Source organism: Mobula birostris, chromosome 25 (genome assembly GCF_030028105.1).
Source record: "Mobula birostris isolate sMobBir1 chromosome 25, sMobBir1.hap1, whole genome shotgun sequence".
Taxonomy (NCBI): domain Eukaryota; kingdom Metazoa; phylum Chordata; class Chondrichthyes; order Myliobatiformes; family Myliobatidae; genus Mobula; species Mobula birostris.
Window position 1 is genome coordinate 21,478,164 of NC_092394.1, and position 23,031 is coordinate 21,501,194.

General features: G+C 37.7%; 1 protein-coding gene across 3 annotated transcripts in view; it reads right to left on the reverse strand.

Moving 5' to 3' along the window:
• The window catches only part of LOC140187838 (protein phosphatase Slingshot homolog 2-like), a 145,048-nt gene that overhangs the window by 10,198 nt on the left and 111,819 nt on the right, over positions 1-23,031 (reverse strand). For 2 of the 3 annotated variants that reach the window (XM_072243629.1, XM_072243627.1), the window contains 8 exons: positions 21,148-21,216; positions 19,513-19,578; positions 17,776-17,970; positions 11,913-12,006; positions 11,401-11,529; positions 9,396-9,442; positions 8,470-8,616; positions 7,407-7,607 (listed from right to left, as the gene is read on the reverse strand). In XM_072243629.1, coding sequence (XP_072099730.1) covers positions 7,407-7,607; positions 8,470-8,616; positions 9,396-9,442; positions 11,401-11,529; positions 11,913-12,006; positions 17,776-17,970; positions 19,513-19,578; positions 21,148-21,216 — 948 coding nt within the window. The remainder of the gene's footprint in view (positions 1-7,406; positions 7,608-8,469; positions 8,617-9,395; positions 9,443-11,400; positions 11,530-11,912; positions 12,007-17,775; positions 17,971-19,512; positions 19,579-21,147; positions 21,217-23,031) is intronic. The other variant, XM_072243628.1, reaches the window with a different exon arrangement.

Below are 23,031 nucleotides of genomic sequence, written 5' to 3' on the forward strand. Positions count from 1 at the left end.
ATACAGCAATCAACCTAATAGTGCCCATAATTAAGCTAATAAAATATACTATATAGTCATGAACACGATGGAACTTTTTTTTATTATTACTAGCATGAAAAAGGTTTTAAAAATGCATGGGAGAATTTGAATTAGGTGAGATTTCCACAGGTCAAATGATTTATAACCTGGGAAGCCCCTGTTTATTGCTATCACAGCATCATCTACATGATATTTCTTTATTTATACCAATATACTACCAAAACAGTGGCAGTGTCAATAAAAAGCCAGATGACAAGAAATGTAATTTCTTAATCAAAATGCTTGTTTATTAGTCCTGCAATCCTGTTGATTCAAATACTTGTATAAATACAAGCTTCAACAAGTATCATTTTTCCCTATTGCGTAATTCTAACTATTACAAGATACGAAATGATATTTAGCTGATGGAGACAAGTGAATGCAAATGTTCTGAAGGGGGAAATGTCTGGTGTCTTGTAACCTAATATTTTAAACACAAGTTTTCCTTATGATGGTGCAACATAGTTAAGTTTCATCTGTAATCAAAGATTGTTCTTTGCAAACATAACAACAGGTATCCATATCTCAGATTTATGTTGCAAGAAAATAAATGGCTGAATTTGAAAAGTTAAAGTTAAATGGGGAGTTTAATATATTGATGAATGCGTAGGCAGCAACTAAACTTATTTCCACCCAACTATTCTGATTCCTGTTTCCTTCTCTATTCCACCAATGCACATCTGAACTGAATGGTCTCCAAGCTGTTACTGGCTCCACATCCCTTAAGATCTTTTTAATTGGCTCCTGAAAGTTCACTATTTGAACTGCATTTGCAGTCAGCTTCCTGAAGCAAGGCTTTTCCACAATTGATTTGCCAGAAAATAAAGCATTATAACCATTACAACTTACCAGGAGGTTAACTTACCAGCAGGTTAAGCACGTTGGAAAATTTTACATCAAACGCTCCAATATCAGATTTCTAATGAACATACCAAACAAGTACCTACTGCACCTTCTGTGTTTCATTTTCCAAGTCAGAAATTATTAAAGTTTGGATTAGGTTTTCTGAGCACTCAACAAAATTAGCTAAATTTTGTCTGCTTCTTTTCCTCTTTTATGTTCAAACTATTGTGATGATAGTTTAGCAAAGTCACATGGTCTAAGTAAATCAATTCTATTTCTTTTTCACCAGTCATATTTGAACATCTTGAAGATGTAAAATGCAAAGGCTTAATCTGAGCCAAGAGGTTTGAATGGTAAATTCTGGCAATTGTGTTTGATTCTTAACTTGTATTGGAACTTCGAAACACTGTGGGGCTAACCGGCATTATATAGGCCATAGAAGTACAAGGTGACCCCAAGCCAATACTTTCTTATGAACATTAAGTATGGGCAATAAGTGTTCCCCTTATCCCATAGAAAAGAAAGTGTCAATCTTTGCTTTAGATTGGCATTTATTACCGGGACATATCAGCATTCTGTTTCATTGTATCACAGCCAAGGATTTAAAGTTTATATGAAACAAATAAGGCTCCACTTACACAAGCAAACTATGACAATAATGTAGACCATATCCTTGACTTTTGGAATATTTTACTCATTAGAAATTGAACCGCAGTATCCCCATTGCTCTCATCTTCAAAATCTTCCAATTTTTGTCCCCAGACATAAGGTTTTTTTTAAAACCCAGCTGATAGTAATTAGATGTTTCAACAAATAGGGCTTCCCCATATGATAATTATTATGGCTCATTATTTGGCGTGAGAATACATGTCCAAAACACCAAAAATTGAGTGATGAGGTGGCATACAGGTCAGTGGGTTGAGTGATGTTGTAATGTACTCGGCGTCAGCAAAACCAAGGGACAGATATTATGGATTTTAGGAACAGGGAGTCAGAGAAACATATCAGACATCACTGAAGGGTCTGCAGTGGAAAGGGTAAGCAGTTCCAAGTTCCTGGGTGTCAACATAAAGGAGGACTGGTCCTGAGCTCAGCACATAGATACAGCCATGAAGGCCGTATGCCAGCATCTGAACTTCCTTACAAGTTTGAGATTCAGCATGTCATTGCAGACTGACAAACTACTTTAGCTGTACAGTGGACAGCAATCTGATTCATTGTATCACAGCCTAGTATAGAAATTCTAAAGTGCAGAAATGCACGACATTACAGAGAGTATCGGACACAGCTAGTTCCATCACTCACCCCGCCCCCCAACCCCCAGAAGATATCTACAAGAAATGATGACTCAGGAAACCCACTGTCCCCTCTTCTTGATGCTGCTATCAGGGAGGTGGTAAAGGAGTGTGCAGACCCACACCTCAATGCTCTACAATAGTTTCTTCCTCACTGCCATCAGCTTCCTGAACAAACGTGGAAAACCCAAACACTACTGTAGACTATTTTCTCTCCTCTCTCTCTCTACTTGCATTAGGGTTATGCTTACTTTCATATCAACACTTCAATCATGCCTGTAATGTACTGAGCTGTTGGTCCAAAAAGCTAATTTTATATTGTACATTCCATGTATGCCTATAATAATGCACTTAAACTTGAAGACCGCAGTCTACAGATTTAATTTATGCAATCACAAATTCCAATTCTTGGAAGTAGTTAATTGACAACTTATTAATGCTTCATGTTATTTGTTGATACAACTTCATTTCACACTTGTACTCCAGACTTAAATGTCTACTGTACAATAAGGAAAATTACTATTTGTCATAACACCGAAACAGAAAATGCTGGAAACACTCAGGCAGCTAGGTATTAATTGTAGGAAGAGAAATGGTTAATATTTCAAATCTGGAACCCTTCACCAAAACTGAAGGAAGAAAATAAGTTAACTTTAGGTGACAGAGAAGGTTATGGTGGGACACAGTAGAACAAAGGGAGCATCTCTGATAGGATGAGAAATAATGGCAATTTAGATCAGATTAGATCTGTCTGTATTGTTAATGGTAAAGCTGTGGAACATGCCCAATGGGCCAAGTTACACACGAAAGAAAATCTGAGCCAAAATGATGGAACAGAGTTGGTTATTCTGATACAGGCATAAAGAAAAAGCAAGTCATCTAAAAGTGGAGAATTCAATAAGAGTTTGGAAGGTTGCAATACAAGAAAGATCAGAGAACCACATTCAAACAAATATGAGGTAACGTACTTTGGAAAGTCAAACTCTGATATATATAAAAAATATATAAAGAGCAGGGACATTGGGAGTGCTGATGCACAGCTGGACCATAACTCACCAGAAGTGGTAACAGGGTAATGAAGGTAATAATGGTATCGTTGACACGATAGGCCAATGAATTGAATACAAGAGTCGAGAAGTCAGGCTGCAGCTGTACAAAATGTGGGTTAGACTGCACTTGGAATATGTCTAGAAGCTTGATTGCTAGACTACAGGAAGGATATGGTAGCAATAGAGGGTACAGAAGAGATGGCATGGAGGGCTGTAGCTATGACAAGGATTAGCTGAAGGGTCTTCTTCATTGAGGTTTATAAAATGAAGGACACAGATAAAATAAAAAGACAGAATCTCTTCCCATGCAGGGAAGACTAGAACTAAAAGGAACAGGTTTAATGCCAAACATGGAGAAGTTTAAAGGAGATCTGAGGCACAAGTTTTCTGGAACGTGGTGCCAGAGGAAACGGCAGAGGCAGATACAATTATAATATGTAAAAGGCATTTAGACAGGTGCTTGGATGGGGAACGTGAAAAGGATATCTAACCTAATGCAGATAAATGGAATTAGTGTAATAGGCATTATGGCCAGACATCTAGGTGGGATTTGAACTCACAACTCCAAGCCACTGGATGCCAGTTCTATGATTTAACCATTTTGTCATTAGTTACAGTACATTACAGTTAATTGGACCATTGGTTAATTGGGGCAGCCACCTGTTTGGGACAACTCTTAAAGAATGAACACTAATCAGGTTTCCCTTAATTGGGAGAGGGCACCGTTGCTGAACAGTTTTTAACTAGCGTCAGCCGTGCGCTCTTGTGTGGCTGTTAGAGACACTACACTGTGCTCAGACTGAACAGTGTTTTTTTTAAAAAAGGAATAAGTCAGTTGAATGTGCTTGTGTTCAAAATGCATTGATTTTTGAACATTGCTGTTTTGCTACTCCTACTAGGGCCGAAATGTACTGGAGCTGATGTGTCCCAATTAATCGTAATCCACTGTACTGAAACTTCAAGTTATGAATTGAATTTAGTCTAACTTTTAAATGTGCAGCTAATAGACACAATTAAAAAATAACAATTATGTTTAGTTTACAAAGTATAATTACAGAGCAAACTTGCTTCCTAGACTAAACTCAAAAACTCAAGATTTCAGGAAATTTCTAATCATAAATTGATAGTTCAACCAATTTTCAAAATAAAATGCTATCCTTGCAAAATATCAAAGATAAACTTTTTTTGCTATCAACATTAATACAATAAAGATGTCTGTGTTTCTTAAATGATACAAGTTTTCAGTTATAATAGATATTTTGACAGAATACTGGCTCAGCGCAAACTGACTTCTAGATCAATGGATTTACCAAAAGATACTTTAAAAAGCGTATATAAATTATACTAGAATGTATTCTGGGACAATAATTCCACAATGCAATGTACAGACCAGTGGTGTACATACGCAAGCAATTCAGAGGTGCACTGAAAGTCAAAATAAAAATTGCAAGTCTATAATGTCTTCTGTCAGATGAGAGCTCTGAATAAACATAACGCAAGACTGAAAATGCTTTTGAAGGAGAGTCAATGTAAAAGCACTATGCTTGCCTTTAGGGACAGGAAATCAAGAGTTTTATTGTGAGATTTAGTGTATTAATACAAACCACTTATTTATCTTACTTACAGTAATTCTTGTGTCTTGCACTGTACTACTGCCATAAAACAACACATTTCACAATACAGACTCAGGTAAGGAGTGGAACCTAGTGTGATTTTGCTCCTGCACATTACTGTTGTAACACGTGGTTATCTGAATACTGTTGCCTGTCAGTTTGAACCAGTCGAGCCATTCTCCCGACTTCCCTCAGTAACATGCTGCTTTTCTCCCCCCCACAGAAAAGCCACTCCATGGATTTTTTTTTTGTGAATCACACCATTCTCTGTTTACTCTAGAGACTGTCGTACATGAAAATCCCAGGAGATCAACAGCTTCTGAGATACTCAAACCACCCCATGTGGTACCAACAATCATTGCACGGTCAAAGTCACTTAGATCACATTTCTTTTCCATTCTGATGTTTGGTCTGGACAACAACTAAACCATTTGACCATGACTGCATGCATTTATGCATTGAGTTGCTGCCAAGATTGGCTGATTAGATATTTACATTAACGAGCAAGTTCACCTAATAAAGTGGCTACTAAATGTACATCAGCACTAATAAACGTGATCCTGATTCTAACATATCAGCAATGGGGAATGTTGGGGGAAGGAGCTGAAAACTATCATGCAACATTCCAAATTCAAATTAACACCAACGTTATCAAGAAGTTATTAAAGATCATGCTCTTTTCTCACTACCGCCATCGGGAAGGTGGTACACGAGTCTCAGGAATCACAGCACCAGGTTCAGAAACAGTTATTACCTCTCAATCATCATGTTCTTGAACTAAAGGGGACAACTTCACTCACCCCATCACTGAAAAGCTCCCACAACTTATGGACTCACTTTCAGGATTCCTCATCTCATGTTCTCAATATTTATTGCTTAATAATTTATTATCAGCTCTTTTAGTATTTGCAGTTTGTTGTCTTTGCCCACTGGTTGAACGCCCAAGTTGGTGCGGTCTTCCATAGATTCTATTGTGGATTTATTGAGTATGCCTGCATGAAAATTAATCTCAGGATTGTATATAGTAATATATATGTACTCTAATAATAAATTTACTTTGAACTTTGATCCTCAAGCTTTTCTTCCCAAATGCAACTGATGTTTTTAAGAATACATGTAACTGCAGTGTTGGGCACTTCTCTCAGTTCAAATGGACATAATAATGGGCATGATATTAAACACAACCATCATTAAACTTGCTTACAAAGCTAAAGCCAAGATCATATCCATATCTCTCTCTCTCTCTCTCTCTCTCTCTCTCTCTCTCTCTCTCTCTAATCAGATGGGTTTTGAGCTAAATTCTTGCTGTAAAAGCACTCTCAAATAAGAACTCCAATTCCATTTTAAACCAGATTAATTACATCTATAGCTTTATATATATACTAAAAGCATCCTGGGAAACCATTTATTAAACTTTAAGACTTCAGGCTCAAATTGTTTTGTTCACTCAGATTTACTATAAGAAATAGGAAGTGACAGAGCTGTGAAGCACATGTCAATTCTTTGGAAAAAAAAATTCAACCAAATACCCGTGATCTTTGTTTTCTTTGTCTCCAACCTCCCACCACACCCTAAACCTCTTCCCTGTAACGTTTATATATCAGTACAAGTCATATGCTTCAATATTTCTGGAATTGACCAAATTCTAAATCTGTTCTTGAGCATTGGTGCTGCTTCTCAAAACCAGAAGCTCTAGAAAATCTAAGGAATCAGAACAAATTGCAATAGATCATTTTTCTTTATTGATTACTCTAATTATTTTAACATTACTATCATAGCTTCTGGACAAGATAAAACAGAACGAGTCAGGGAGAAAACTAATGAAATAAAAACAAACTTTCTGCAACTTTTTGACCATTTGTCTGTCTGCTACAAAGCTCTACTTCATCTCACATTCTACTACGCATACATTATATTTAAAATAAGAACAGCATTTATTTACAGGAACAAATAGCTTGTTTATTTTATATTACACTTTTCTACAGCAACCACAAGCCACACCATAGTCTTTTTACAGCATAATACCTTCCACAAAAGCGCAAAATATAGAACACATTGAGTACTGCAGGGCACAATGAAAATGGAGGCTGGAGTTTATGGAACTTGCCTGTTTGTGGTTTGTTCTGAATGAATTAAATTTAAGCCATCTTGGAATTCTATGTTGAGATAGGTCTCCCAAAAGAGACTGAGAATGGGAGACCCTGATTCAAATTGAAATTCAGTTTGACACTCCCACCCACAGGCAGTGAGTATATGTGGTTGAGGACCGTGCAGACACAAGGTGCCCAGCTAAATGGGAGAGAGGGAAAATCGGCAGTGGCTCTACCTTGGGTTGCACTGCGGCATTCGGCTCTAGAGTACCATCTGTGGAAGTCGTAGAGATGTACATGGCTGCCCTGCCTGCCGTTCTATCAGATCAAATCCAGTATGAGAGACAGCCAGGAGGCAAATAGAGAGAAATTGTGAATCAAGAAAATAAAGAAAAGCAAGACATTGCAGACATGATCAATTAAAACCATCTAAAAAATACAAAATGATGCACCTACCTAGCCAGCAAAATGCCCTGGTACTCTTCCAGTTGTCTCATGAAACCAACATTCGGTTTAGTAACTGTGCGTTTCTCCTTCACATAATTGTAAGCTTCATCCAAATTCCAGCCATATTCTTTCATTGCATATGCAATTACAGTGGATGCAGATCTGCTGATACCCATCTTACAGTGGACAAGACATTTGGAACCATTTTTCCTGATGGCGGAAAAATACACAAGCATTTAGAATCAAACTATCCAAAAGCCACAAAAGCAGTTTTGCTTAAGAACCTAACATATGTACAAAAATATTCAGCAGGCCAGGCAGCATCTCTAGGAAGAGGTACAGTCGACGTTTCAGGCCGAGACCCTTCGTCAGGACGTCCTGACGAAGGCTCTCGGCCTGAAACGTCGACTATACCTCTTCCTAGAGATGTTGCCTGGCCTGCTGCATTCACCAGCAACTTTGATGTGTGTTCCTTGAATTTCCAGCATCTGCAGAATTCCTGTTGTTTACAAAAATATTCAGATTATTTTTAAAAATTAGAATGAAGATAATTTTTAACACATTAATAGCTTAGCACCAAACAGAAGTGTAATTTCTGCAACAACATTTGAGCATCCCCTTTGTAATCAATTAACTCAAACATGCCCTATGGCAACTGTTTACCAAAATTAGGGCTGAAAAAGAAAGCACGTTTTTACTTTGGCGATTGTTTCTGTACATGATTGATTTTTGATACTCATGACTGAAGCTTGCTTTGAAAACACTTAAGTTTTCAGGATTGGAAAATGATTTGCAGCAAAATGATTAAATATCAAAGTGACCAAATTATGCATGTTCTTTAACAGCATAATAAAATGTTATAACTTAAAATTAGACTCATTACAATCACACAGGAAGCAAAATTCAGAATTACGAAAACCATATATGATCCAAACCATGCTATAATTAATCTAGATAAGAGCTGGACTTAAAAGTTTTTAACCAGACTATGTGAATATATTGTACAGAATTTGAAATTTAAAACATAATGGAAACTGCACAACACTGCATAAATTACTTCTAGATTACATACTTTGCTTTGGAAATGAATTTATATGTATCATTCCAATACGCAAGTAGATCGGTAGCCTCCTCATCATATACTCTTATATTGTGATATTCAAATATTCCAGGGAAAAAGTTGTCAATTTCACGGGTGATGTTTAAAATGTATCGAATCCTAAATGGAAATATTAAGAAATAAATATTAGGATTTACCATTGCCTTAAAGTGTAACATCTATTCACAAGCACATAGGATGATTTTCAAAATTTTGGAGACTTACTAGGAATTAACAAAGGCAAAATAAGATTACAAAATAAATCACCCAAGTTTTCACATAACTTTTAATTTCTAGTCATTAAATGTGCCTTTAATTATTTTTATCTTACGGCTGTAAGATTATTCAAATGATTTTTTTAAACCCTCTGTTTGTTAGAAACTTTAAAAAAAATGGCAACAGATTATATTAGAAACACTCAACATGTCAGGCATTCTGACTAAGGGTCCTGGACTGAAAGCTTAATTCTGTCTCCTTTTTCTTCAGATGTTCCTCAACCTGTTGAGTATTTCCAGTATTTTCTATGTTTTTCAAATTTCTGGCATCTGCGGTTTTCTTGATTTTGGAATGGTTGGCATTGTGCAAGTGGCCTAAAAGATTCTTAAATATGTAATGTTCAAGGTTACTAGGAATCAAGATTTTTTTTTAAATCCGTGGAATATTGCTCAGAATGATAACTGAAAAAAATTACATTGTGTAAGTCAAAAAAACAGTTCCTTTATTAAATGTTTTGACAACATGTGCTAATTCTAAAATAAAAGCACAAAATACTATTTATGAACACATTACACTTGAAGTGTAGTACTTCATACTATATCTCCTTCCATAAACATGGTATTCATTGACATTTGGTTTGGTGGTTGGGGTAAATTTAACACTTTTTATTCCAGAAAACTTACCCTCTGTTCTGCAAGTCTTCTAAATTGGAAGCATTCCATTCTGAGCCCTGAAAAACAGAGACAGTTGGCTAACACACAGTGCTTTCAATCAAAGCAGAAGCAAGCGGCTCTGGTGTAGATGCAAGCTGGTTTTGCGATCCTGAACACTACCATCACCCCTCACCACCACCCCCCCCAACACATTTTGCGTCCAAGGTACAGTAATGCATAACAAGCACATTTTTAGTAAAAGGGAGTTGAGTTTTTTGGAAAGTAACACACAAGCATACGAGTCAACTTCTTACCCAATTAGCAGATTAAAAATTTGACAGCAATATTGTTTTATTACTCCAGCTTACTTTTGCATTCTTTGCATTTTTCCAAGTAAAATCAAACTGCTGGATGAACTTAGTGAGTGAGTCAAGCAACATCTGTGGAGGCTACAGGATGGTCTTCTTTGCTATCCAGGACCAATGCTGGATTGCGATCTGAAATGACAGCTATCCTTTACCTCCACAGATACTGCTCAATTCACTGAGTTCGTCCCAGTTTAGTTTGTGCTTCCGATTCCGGTAGTCATTTATGCCTTTTTTCCAATTTTCCTTCTACTTTAAAAGGATGCCAGTAGACCATTACAATAGGTAATTGGTATGAAAATGATAAGGATAAAGCAGAACTTTCATTTATGAGGCAATATGCATCATACAACCCATTACTAATGAGATTACCTACTGAAGGGAGTTTGCTGCTTGTCCTTGTGGAGAAAATGTTTTGATATGGGTAACTTATCATTCAGATAACATAAGGGAACAAAGGTGAACTAGGAGAATATATCCATTTCTGAAGCTACAGAAAGAATACAGAATCTTAGTCCTAAGATGTTTTCCAAATGAACTGACTTTATGAAAATATGATACAATCATAGATTAAAATGGCCTTTACTGGTAGATATCTGGATTTAGTGTTGATTCCTCTCAAATAAAACCAGACTTCTCTTGACTGTGAGGCCTCTGCAAAATGCACAGTCATTCAACAAAAGCAGATAGTAGAAGGCTTCATGTTGTGGGACATTAAAAAGGAAACTTAATCAGGGCAGTTCTGAAATGAATATACTCCATATAAGAATTCACACAGCATCAAGTCACAATGTTAAATCATGAGCTCTTAACTCACTAAAGTAAAAGCAATAATCAGTCATCCGAGGTGGTAGAAAATTAATCTACATTATACTGCAAAGATATTTAGAACACTTAAAAGTGAATAAATCTACATTTTATCTCTCCTTTAATTGTCTACAACTAAGGTTACAATATACAATGTGATAGTGTGTCAGCAGAATATACTATAAAGAGACAGAACAGTAATATTTATTTATACAATTTCCTTAACAGAATTAAATATCCCCAGCACTTAAGAAGTGCAATCAAAGAAAAAATTGATAGTCAGCACTAATCAAATAGGACAGATTACCAAAATCTTTGGCGATAGAATAGGTATTGAGGAATATTTCAACAGGAGCAACATAGATTTAGCAGGAGGAATTTCAGATCCTAGGGTCTGAACAGCCGAAGATAAAGTAAGTAATGGTGGAATCATTAAAATTGAGGATTAAAACTATTTCCTGTGAAAATTAAGAACAGTTCAGAAAAGAGGAAGGTCATGGTGAAATATTAAAATATGGTCATGGAACTTAAAAACCAGGAGTCCATATGCATTATTAACCACTTAGGTGAGGTGTGAACAAGATCTGATATAATTTGGAATACAAGCAACAATGTTTTGGAGGAACTCAAGTCTGAGATACTGAGCTCTCCCCACAGGACTATTCCCCCATCTCAGATTACCACAAGGTTGATGATGTCAGGGAAAAAAAACAATGAGATTTAAAAGTCAGCAGAAGAGACCTCTGCTCTAAATGTTCCTCATGTTCTCCCTTTTTAATTCTATACAACCCCCTGGAGAACATTCATTTTTATTATCACAAATGGGTGGAAGGTGAAGTTAAATTCTGATGAGATGATCCTACCAGATAGACGTGTTCAAATATCTCTGTTGGGTTATCCATCTGCCTCAAGATTACAATCATCTCATTATCAATATATTCTTTAAATTCTCTCAAGTTACAGACCATCTGCATTTCCAATTCTGTGCGAATCTGAAAAAAATACAATAATTAGCCATTGTAACATATACATTCTATTTTTCTTTTTTTACTTCCCCCACCGCCACCATCTATCAGCAGAAAAAATACAGGGTTTAAGGACTGTTAATCAGACAAACTAAATTTCTGATTTGGTAATGCAATACAACTTTATATAGTCCTACTCAGGGTAGTTCTTTCAGGTAAAATTTGCATCTTTTTTTTTTTTTTTCTCTGAGTCTTTAAAAATGAACATTACTGTGTGGAAATACAATATTCCATGCTGGAAGATATGAGCAGTGATCCTCTTTGTCTTATGATAAAAAAAATGTCAACTAATATATTAATTCAGAACTTTTGAATTTTGTTAATTGTTTTTATTAAAGAGGATCACCTACTTCTTTTGATGTGACATTTTCCAGGTCTTGTTGCATCATAATTTCTCGCAGTTTAGTCTTGATTAGTCTTTCAGTAAGTTCTCGCTCCGTTGGTCTACATTAGTGCAAATGGGAGAAACAATGATCACAGGTAAATTAGGTTTCTCATTTCTTGATTAATCTCAAATAACAGGTGCTTTGTGAACTTTTTAAAAATATATTATTCCCTTAATTATTCTGGTAATTAATGGGACATTGAAAACATATAAGCTACTAATGGTTTCAGTAACAAAATTTAACTATTTTTAGAACATTGTCAATACCTTTCCTTCTTTGGACCATTATTTTTCAATAGCTAACTCAAAAAATGCTAAATGCATATAATGTGTAAACAAAAAAAAATAGCCACCACCCTGGGCTTGGGAAGAGAGTTCAGAAGCAAATCTCCATTTCTAATCTGTATAAATAAGTTTGCTGAAATGTGCAAACCAGGTAAGTAAATAATCAGCTGGATTGTTTAGCACAGAATAGATACTGTACATGCATCAGCTCACTGAGGATTTCAACACCTGCACAGTGCTATGTGAAGGTATAGAACTCGCTGGAACTCAGATGGTGGCATAACTGACCACCTAATCCACCCTGGACTAACCAGTGAAGCTAAAGAAATTCAATAATGTTAGGAGTTGAGAAGCTGGATATACTTTATATTTGAACCCTCAAGCTTTATGCCGGTCATATTTAGTGTATTTGCTGCACTTTTTGTTCTAATATTTTCTTAAACCAAATAAAGGATTTGGCTCTTTGACGTCAAGATGACATTCAGACCCAATATCTGTAAGAGTAAGAACACTCATTGTAACACTACTTGATGCTGTCAAACTCAATGTGTTAGTTAGCTCCAGGACTGACCTGACTGCTTTAATGTATTGCCTTATCTAAAGGTGCACTATATTCTAGTCACAAATTGTACATATGCTTGTCCGTCTACGCTATCTCCTGCTTTGAAACTAATATTGTACCTGGTTTGGTTTCTCAACTACATTTATTTTGCACCAACAGGTACGGCCTTAAATGCTCTCAGGGGTTCTCAAATCCTTAACTGATGTATCTTGTGAAGATATGACTCCAGCAGTGTTGAAAATGCAACAGCTGATCTGTGCACAGCAAGGTCAAACAGCCAAAAATGTGATAATGATTAGATTGTTATTAGTTGAGCGATGGATGTTGGCTTAGAACTAAGTATTTCTGCAGTTATTATAGTAAATAAGCAGATGATATGTCTGTTTAAACTCTCCTCTTAAAGATTAAAATCTCTAATAGCACAGCCAACCCTCAGTATATCTCAAAGATGCACGTCTAAAAAACATTCTTCAGGGACCAAGGTCCAAAACAAAGTGCATACATCACAGACAACACAAAATATTAGCACAATAATATTAACAAATTAAAAAGTATTCTGTAGACATACAAGTTGACATAGTACATTGTTAAATAAACAATGGTATACTGCTACTGGCTTTGTCATAAATAATATGTACTAGGTGATAGTAGGGCATTCAGATACAGATCAGACAAGTTTCACAACCTGTGGGAAGAAGCTATTACCCAGCATAATAGTCCTTGCTCTTATACTGCGGTTACTGCTGCCTGATGATGGGAGATCAAAGGGATTGTGTGACAGATGAGAGGAGGTCCCTGACAAAGCTGAGGATGCTTACAGCTTGTACAGCATCCTGACCTGACAAAAATGCAGGGTGATTTCACTGAAGACCTGGCTGATGTTGTGCTTTTCCCACTAATATGATGAACTGAATACAGAGGCTTTTGGCCTTCTCCAGGCTGCTCTGGGGATTTGGATCTAAAGACTAAATTTAGTTCGGAATGACGTTGTTGTTGCTTGCTTCAATTGTTGGCATGATTTGTTTTGTTTTTTTTCCCCTCTTTCTCTGTGGGTACTGGGTGTTGGTCTTTTTTTAAAATTGGGTTCTTTTGAGTTCCTTGCTTTGTGACTGCCTGCAAGCAAACAAATCTCAAGGTTGTATAATTTATACATTCTTTGATAATAAATGCACTTTGAAATTTTGAAGTATATCCCTTAATACACTAGAGAAATTATCATTATTCCCTTAATGTTTAAATACATCTCATTCTTCTGGGAGCTTGTCACTTTTCAAGTAGGTTACCAGTATTACTACACCACAGCAATGACAATACTGTAAAATTACTTCACTGACTGCAAGTCAGTTGGAATTATCATAGGCACAGCATAAACATATTTTGATCTGAGCATGAACCAGGCCTTAAACCAAAGATCATTATAAATCATTGTCCTGTTTGCTTGGTTAATACATCATATGCCCTGTTCATCCACTGTTGAGTGGCTTTTAAAATTCCATAAACAAAGTAACTGAGTAAGCATTATACGAAGTTTTCTTCAGTTGCTTTTGATGTGTTACTTTGTGCAGAAATATCTTAACATTTGAACAGACTGATACTAACTAGTTCAGACGACAGGTTGTCATCTGTGACACTCTACAGATTAGGAAGACTATTTTAACTAACAAAGTAATTGAGCACTATTGATAGTCAGTGACATGCAGACACTATCCAGCTGCCACCTTATTAGGAAGCTGATAGTATAACACCTTCTGTGGAAAATGAACAGAGAGCTATTGATAAATATGGACAACTTATAGTAGAGTTAATGCTTTAAAACTGCAGTGTTCTGGGTTCCAGATGCAAAATCCTAAAAGGATTGGGAAGATGTCACAGATTAAACAAATCAATTCTAATGCTTCAGTATTGCTGGAACATCCAGCAACTTCGGGCACAGAACATTTAACAATGCAGGCCCTTTCTCCTACCATGTTGTGTTGAGCTTTTAACCTGCTCTAAGAATAATCGAACCCTTCCCTCCTACAGGGTCCTTAATTTTGTTTTCATCTATGTACTTAAGAGTTTCTTTAATGTCCCTAATGTATCTGCCTCTACCACCAGGGAATTCCACGCACCCTGACATTCTCCCTATATGCTCCTCCAATCACTTTAACATTATTATCCCCTTTGTAGATTAGATTAGATTCAACTTTATTGTCATTGTGCCGAGTACAGATACAAAGACAATGAAATGCAGTTAGCATCTAACCAGAAATGCAAAGAATAGTGTTATTTACAAAACAACTGCGAATAAAAAGTAAGTGCTACAGCACACGAATATAAAAGTACTGAGACAGTACAATATGGGTGCAATACTGCTTAGTGCTGTGATGTGAGGTTCAGCAGGGTCACAGCCTCAGGGAAGAAGCTCTTCCTGTACCTGCTGGTGCGGGAGCGGAGGCTCCTGTAGCGCCTACTGGATGGGAAGAGAGTAAAAAGTCCATAGTCAGGGTGAGATGCATCCTCGATAATGCTTTTCACCCTGCCCAGGCAGCGTTATGGTAGATGTTCTGAATGGTGGGCAATTGGGTGCCAATAATCTGCTGGGCAGTTTTCACCACACGTTGGAGTGCTTTGTGGTCCGATACGGGACAATTGCCATACCACACTGAGATGCAGTTGGTGAGTATGCTCTCAATGGTACAGCAGTAAAAGTCCATCAGTATCCTGGGACAGAGGTGAGCTTTCCTGACGCTCCGCAGGAAATAAAGGCACTGTTGCGCCTTTTTGATCAGGATGGAGGAGTTCAGGGACCAGGTGAGATCCTCGGAAATGTGGACACCAAGGGATTTGAAGCTTGATACACGCTCCACTACAACTCCGTTGCTGTAGATGTGAGTGTGGCTCCTAGCATCCCTGAAGCACACAATGATCTCCTTGGTCTTCTGGGTGTTAAGGGCCAGGTTGTTGTTGGCACACCACACGGCCAGGTGCTGGACCTCATCCCCGTAGGCTGTCTCGTCATCCCCTCTGATCAGGCCAACCACCATGGTGTCATCTGCAAACTTGATTATGGAGTTAAGAGTCATGTACAGGAACGCAGTCATAGGTGAAAAGGGAGGACAGAAGAGGGCTCAGCACACAGCCTTGAGTTATTAGTTATTTCCACTTGATCTATGCTCCTTATCATCTTGTACACCTCTATTAAGTTACCTCTGATCCTCCTTCACTCCAAAAAGGAAAACCCAAATTCACTCAATCTACCCTCATCAGACATGCTCTATAATCCAGGCAGCATTTTGATAAATCTCCTCTGCACCCTCTCTGAAGCTTCATATTTTTCCTATAATGAGGCAACCAGAACTGAACACAATAGCATCTGCAGAATTCCTCGTGTTTACAATATTGCAAATGTGTTCTAACCAACATTTTACAGATCTGCAACATTACCTGGTGGATCTTGAACTCAATTCCCAAACTAATAAAGGCTATATGCCTTCTTAACAACCACATCAACTAGCTGAACTTCAGCAATGAAACATCAACCGGGCTGAACTTACCTTTATGTCTCTAATTGCTGACAAGAAATCAATCAGCTCAACTTTAACACTCCTCCTCGAGCCTTACCCCCCTCTAAATGCACTGTCCTCTACCCTCCTTGCACCAATCTCAATCTTATCATCAAACCGCAGACAAAGGGGGTGCTGATGTAATGTGGCAGAGTGACCTCTATCTTGCTGTGGTCAGGCAGCAACTCTAAGACATCGCCACATACCTACTCCTTGAAAAGGACCCCACTCCAGGATATAATTATTGTTTGATCATTGTTCTGCCCTTGGTATAAGTAACTTCAATTTCCTTAATTATTTCAAAACTTGGAGTCAGAGAGATACACATGGAAGCAGACGTTTCAACCCACCAAATAAGTGCCAACTATCAATTACCAATTTACTCTAATTCTATGGTTATTTGATATTTTAAAATTCTGCTCTCATTGTTATCAACTCTTCCCATATTTTAGAGTGGCTAATTAAGCTAACCATCGACAACTTAGGGATGTGGAATGAAACCTGAATACTTGGGGGTCAGGGTAGTGTGGGGAAAGCCCACAGAGTCACAGTGAGAATGTACAAACTCCAGACAGACAGCACGCAAGGTCAGAACTGAAACCAGGTCTCTAGCATTGAGGCAGTGGGTGTACCATCCATGCCACCCACTACGGCACAGCTTCCAAACATGTGTCTGACATGTCTTGTCTGTCACAGTTTAACTTTGTTAATTAAATTTGCTTAATTCTTTAAACTTAAGGCTACACAATTTCCTTTAAGGAACTGGAGCAGGAATGGGCTATTCATTCTCTCATGTCTGCTCCAACAAGATGATCATTAACCTCAGTACAATCCCCACAACCCTCCGTTAATGTCCTGTATTCTATACATTTCTGGGATTCATTTCAAGTTCTACTTTAATTTCAAGTTCTACAAAAATTACTGATATTTTTTAACCTCTTAAAAACTAATAATTTTTTTTTAATATGATTGATGTGAACCCATCTGAGCAGCATATGTTGATCAGATTCCTTAGATCTGATTGCTCTATAGCAACTGATGGCTGCAGCAGGAAAATCTTGAACACAGTAACTACTATATCTTTGTTGGGTGGAACAGGGAGATCAGTGCCACAAAGACCACTAAACCTTTTCTGGAAGCTTTCTTTCTAGTGAAGAAATTGCTTTGCCTCTCAATTGACCACAATATTATAGAAGTTGACAAAAGTGAATGAAAGTTAACATTCATTCTGTTTTCTTGGTTTTAACTGAAACAATCCAAAACACAACAGTGTCCCATTCCATTAACATGGACAGACCATCAAACCATGCAAACATTTCACCGTTCAGTTACATCGTGGTTTAATTAGATCAAGTGGAGTGCAATGTTTCTCCATGGGAACAAGATATTTAAATGATGCTGGGAGATAAAGGTGTAGTAATAGATTATGTACATACACATCAGTAAAGAGCACAGGTGAATCAGAGCGATGAGACTGCAGATCCTGCATTGCATTCCACTCATTAATGAAAGACTGGTTGGAGTTGATGCGACTCTCGTAATAACTAATCCATGTCAGGTACAGACTTCCAGGGTAGTAATTGTGCGTCCTGGCAATCTCACAGGCTTTGTGTAAACTTTGTAGAGCAGACCTGGGAAAAAAAATTCACAAGTCACACGTCAGAAGTTGTTGCCAGAAAGCTAATCTGTTGAATAAATGTGTTTTTTTTTGTCAACAGGTATAACAAATGCATAAATTCACACATATGATCATATCAAAGTGCACCTCTGTTGATTTTAGAGTGATTAATGCAGTTTTCATTTATTCAGATTTTATACATTGCTAATAGAGAAAGTTATCAAATAGACACAAGATCCATCAGAACATGGCGAACTTCCAGAGAACAGCAATGTCTGGCTGTTATTCACACTAAATAAAGTACAAAGAAAACATTTATGAGAGTATTGGCACAACTAAAGGGACGGAGTTAAAGGAAGAGGTTGGCCAGCCTAGGTTTTTATTCCTTGGAACATGGGAGAATCAAAGGCAACCTTAGAGAAGTGCTTTAAATTATGATAGGCATAGCTAAGGTGGATAGTTACAGTTCTTTTTTCCCTAGGGTAGGGGGCACCATTACAATACTGGACTGGTCTAAGAACACTGAGGCTGTCTACAAGAAGGGTCAGAGCCACCTCTATTTCTTGAGGAGACTGAGGTCCTTTAACATCTGCCGGACGATGCTGAGGATGTTCTACGAGTCTGTGGTTGCCAGTGCTATCATGTTTGCTGTTGTGTGCTGGGGCAGCAGGCTGAGGGTAGCAGACACCAACAGAATCAACAAACTCATTCGTAAGGCCAGTGATGTTGTGGGGATGGAACTGGACTCTCTCACGGTGGTGTTTGAAAAGAGGATGCTGTCTAAGTAGCATGCCATCTTGGTCAATGTCTCCCATCCACTACATAACGTACTGGGTGGCCACAGGAGTACATTCAGCCAGAGACTCATTCCTCTGAGATGCAGCACAGAGCGTCATAGGAAGTCATTCCTGTCTGTGGCCATCAAACTTTACAACTCCTCCCTTGGAGGGTCAGACACCCTGAGCCCATAGGCTGGTCCTGGACTTATTTCATAATTTACTGGCATAATTTACATATTACTATTTAACTATTTATGGTTCTATTACTATTTATTATTTATGGTGCAACTGTAACGAAAACCAATTTCCCCCGGGATCAATAAAGTATGACTATGACTATTAGGGGGCATAGATTTAGGGTGACAGGGGAAAAATCTAAAGGAGGTCTGATATAAAAGAGGGTGGTGAGTATATGGAACAAACTGCAAGAAAAATTTGAAGCAGGTACAGTGGTATCAATTAAGCAGTACATGCAGGGGCAGTGCTTAGAGGGATATGGCCCAACACACAAAATTGGGACTAGCTGGGTGGCACTATGGTCCACATGGACTCATTGGACTGAAGGGCCTGTATCCAAGCTGTAATGCTCCAAATTAGTAAGGCTTGTTGGATATTGCTACATTAACCGCCCACATCATTGCTCTTTCAAAGGTCGCAAAAGTTATGGAACTGCACTATTATATTTACATTTTATTTCAGAATGCATTAGCTGAAACAGCAATAATAAATCATCAAGAAAATGCTGGCAAATAGTATGTTATCACAAAAATTCTTACCACATTGCTTGTACAGACACAGGCTTGAAGATGTGAATTCTGTTCACTGTTGACACACTGAACCCACTTGGGGGTGAAATCAAAGCAAAAAAAAAGTTAGCAGAAAATATATCAGACATAAAAACCAAAAACACTAGTGTGTAGTCTCTACACAGGAAGATCCTAATCTATAAGAAACAGGAAACTGCTAGGCTACTTACAGAATGCTTTTATTTGGAGAAAAATAAATTACATCTTATATTACCACTGTTACTTTGGGTGAAATTTCTATTTATTCTAATTATACAAGGTGAATGACTGATTAAATGGCAAATAGTAGGCCAAGATGCTAATACAGAGCAGTTAAGTTGGTTACTGTCAAAGGAAACTCAAATTCTTTTAGTGGCAATTATGTCATTATTGGCACATAGCAATAGGACAGTTTTACATATTGGTCCAAGCCTCCTCTTGTGCCACGATGAGGCCACCCTCAAGGTATCACCTTCTAGCTATCCTTCTTCCCTTCTCCTCACCTTTTTATTCTGGCATCCTCCCCCTTCCTTTCCATTCCTGAAGAAGGGTCTTTGCCCAAAACCTCAACAGTTTGTATATTTCCATGGATGCTGCCTGACCTGCTGGGTTCCTTTAGCATTTTTATGTACATTGCTTAGGACAGCTTTATTCTGATGGGCATTTGATAGTTAATGTTTAAGTTTCTAACCCATTAGTAATTATGAAAATGTGTTTTCAGAGTGCAGCAAAAGTAGAATAGCTGGACATTCTCAGCAAGTATTTGTGGACAGCAAATGAAGAATGAACATAAGTGAAGTGGGAAGTTGACATGACAGACAGCAGGATTCTCAGGGTCAATTCGATTGATAGTGGGGGGGGGGGGTATGGGGTGGGAGGTGCTCTTGTTCTTAATAAATAACCAGTGTCACAGTTTTCCATAACACGATGCTCATCAACTGTAATTCTATCAAGGACAGCAAACTAAAAGAAAACTTTTTTTGAAAAAAAACTCTGTGACAAAGTCAATTATTTCATATTTGGTTAGTGAGAACAGAAGTGCTAGAAATACTCAGGTCAGGCAGAATATGTGGAAAAGAACGTAGAATTAACAACTGAGTTCAACCCTTCATCAGAACTATTAGTAACAGAAAATAACATTTTGCCAAAAAACAAGGCTCAAACCAGGTTAACATTTCAGCAGTTTCCTTAATTGGATATTTTAACCATACTACCTAGTAGAAATACAAACAGACTTGATAAACCAGAAGGTAAGGGGCTGAATATCTTAACAGGTTATAAAAATAATGTATTACAAAGACTTGTTCTGAAAAACTGTTTGAGAAGATAGGGGAAAATGACATTTTAGACATTAATGAAAATGATCAGAACCAAAGCCAATTCTGTTGTTGGCTTTGACACGAACACACTACTACCATCATGCAAAATTGACTAAGGCAAGAATCCAGACTGATTTTTTCACATTGTTTTGTCTCTAATATTTTCCTTTTTACAAGTAACATGTGACTTATTGTTGTTGGCTTGAAGGCAGTATTTTGCTACGAGAAAACTCTTATTTGACATTTACTGCTAAGTTCCCAAAGATTTACAATGTGCGATTATATGTTGGGTATCAAGTGTACTCACCCATCTCCATCCAAATGTATCAGCGTGTCACTCCATAATGGAAGAACTAGGCCCATCGTGCAAGTACTGCTGCAAAGATAACAATCTACAATTAGCAATGTTTCCGTGCACTTTAAGATATCAGTACAAAGCAATCTGTAGTGAACTAGTAAAGGCGGCGATCAATAACACCATAGAACTGTATCCAGTTCACGTACATTCAGGAAAAGTGTAAAACATATTCAAAGAACAAGAAATAAACCAGTAATGTCAAATGTTCTTGCATATAATTAAAAACAAATTACGAGTACACTCTTCTCAGGCTTCTGCCTGTACCCAGCTATCGATTTTAACTTGCATTTTCGATGACAAACTCTGTCATCTTTATCATGGATGATGCCTGGGCATGTCTAGTCCAGTGGTATTTTTAACCCCATTGTCCATCCCTCCTGATTGGTTAGTCCTCATCCAATCAGGGTTCTGCTGTCCTGCCTTGTTTACAATCAAATTCCAGTTCTTACTTAGAGCACAACTGTTGTCTCTGTTAAAGTTCTTTCTCTTTTTCTCAAGGTTTTGTGCCACTGAAGTCAACCAATTTCTCCAGATAACCCAAACGGATACACCTCCAGTGTTTCTTGATGAGACAAGGTGGGACAGCAGAAACCTGATTAGATGTGGACTAACCAATCAGGAGTGACGGACAACTGGGATACAAATACCACCGGACTAGAATTGCCAGGGCATCATCCCTGATGAAGATGGCAGAGTTTATCATTGAAACGTCAGTTAAGATCAATTCCCTAACCTGGCTGGAAGCCAGAGAAAAGTTTACTCATCATATATGCCAGGAAAGCACTAGACCTTTTTCAAGAACAAATTAGTTTAACAAGTGCTTCCATAGGATTTTTCATCTTTGCCCAAGCCATCCTTTCAGAAAAATAGTCCTTCACTTGAGAAAAAGACCCTTTTGTTTTCACTTTCTAAAACCCACAGGATTTTGAGAGTCAAAATGGCAACATTTAAGAAAAAAGGGATGCTGGAAATTTAAGACAAAAATAAAATGTTAGAAGTACTCATTGGATCAGGCAGCGTTAGTGGCAAAGGAACATTCAACATTGTGGGTTAAGATCAAATGTGAAGGCCTACAAAAAAAAAGTCAAGGCAGGTTGCATTTTCAAAGAGTTGTAAGGAGAGATCAGTCAGGCTGAATCAGGGTTTCCCAAACGTTTATGCCATCAACCCCTACCGTTAACTGAGGGGTTCGTGGACCTCAGGTTGGGAACCCCTGCGCTGGGTCTTTATTCCTTGGAGAACAAGAGATGGTCTTCAAGAAGTTTATAAAATCATGAGGGGGCATGCATAATGTTGATGGACTCCCCAACCCTGGGGAAAAGACAATGACCAAAAACTAGATGGCACAGTTACAGGGAGGGGGAGGAGTAGAGAAAGATTTTTTAAAGAGACCTGAGAGGTAAAGTCAAAGCCCAGTGAGCACCTGCAATGAAGAGCCACAAGAAGTGGTTGAGGTAGGTATAAATGCAACATTTAAGAGTCATTTGGATAGGTACACGGAGGGTGGATGGATTAGAGTGTTATGGGCTGAACGTAGGCAACTGGAACTAGCAGAAAGAATCCAGTGGTCAGCATGGACCAGTTGGGCTGAAAGGCATTTCCATGCTGTAATTTTCTATGACTCCAGTTAAGCTTCTAAGACTGTCTTTTTAGATATACACCATCAAAATTGACTAAAAAGATAAATTAATAATTACATACTATGCAATTTTTTAAAAAAAAATTAAAGCTCTAAAGAATTTCCTGCTGCTCTTCATAAATTTTAACCCATCAGAGTTTCAATGTTGAATACACAAAAGCGCTATCACCAACTCCATTCATAATTATGAGAAT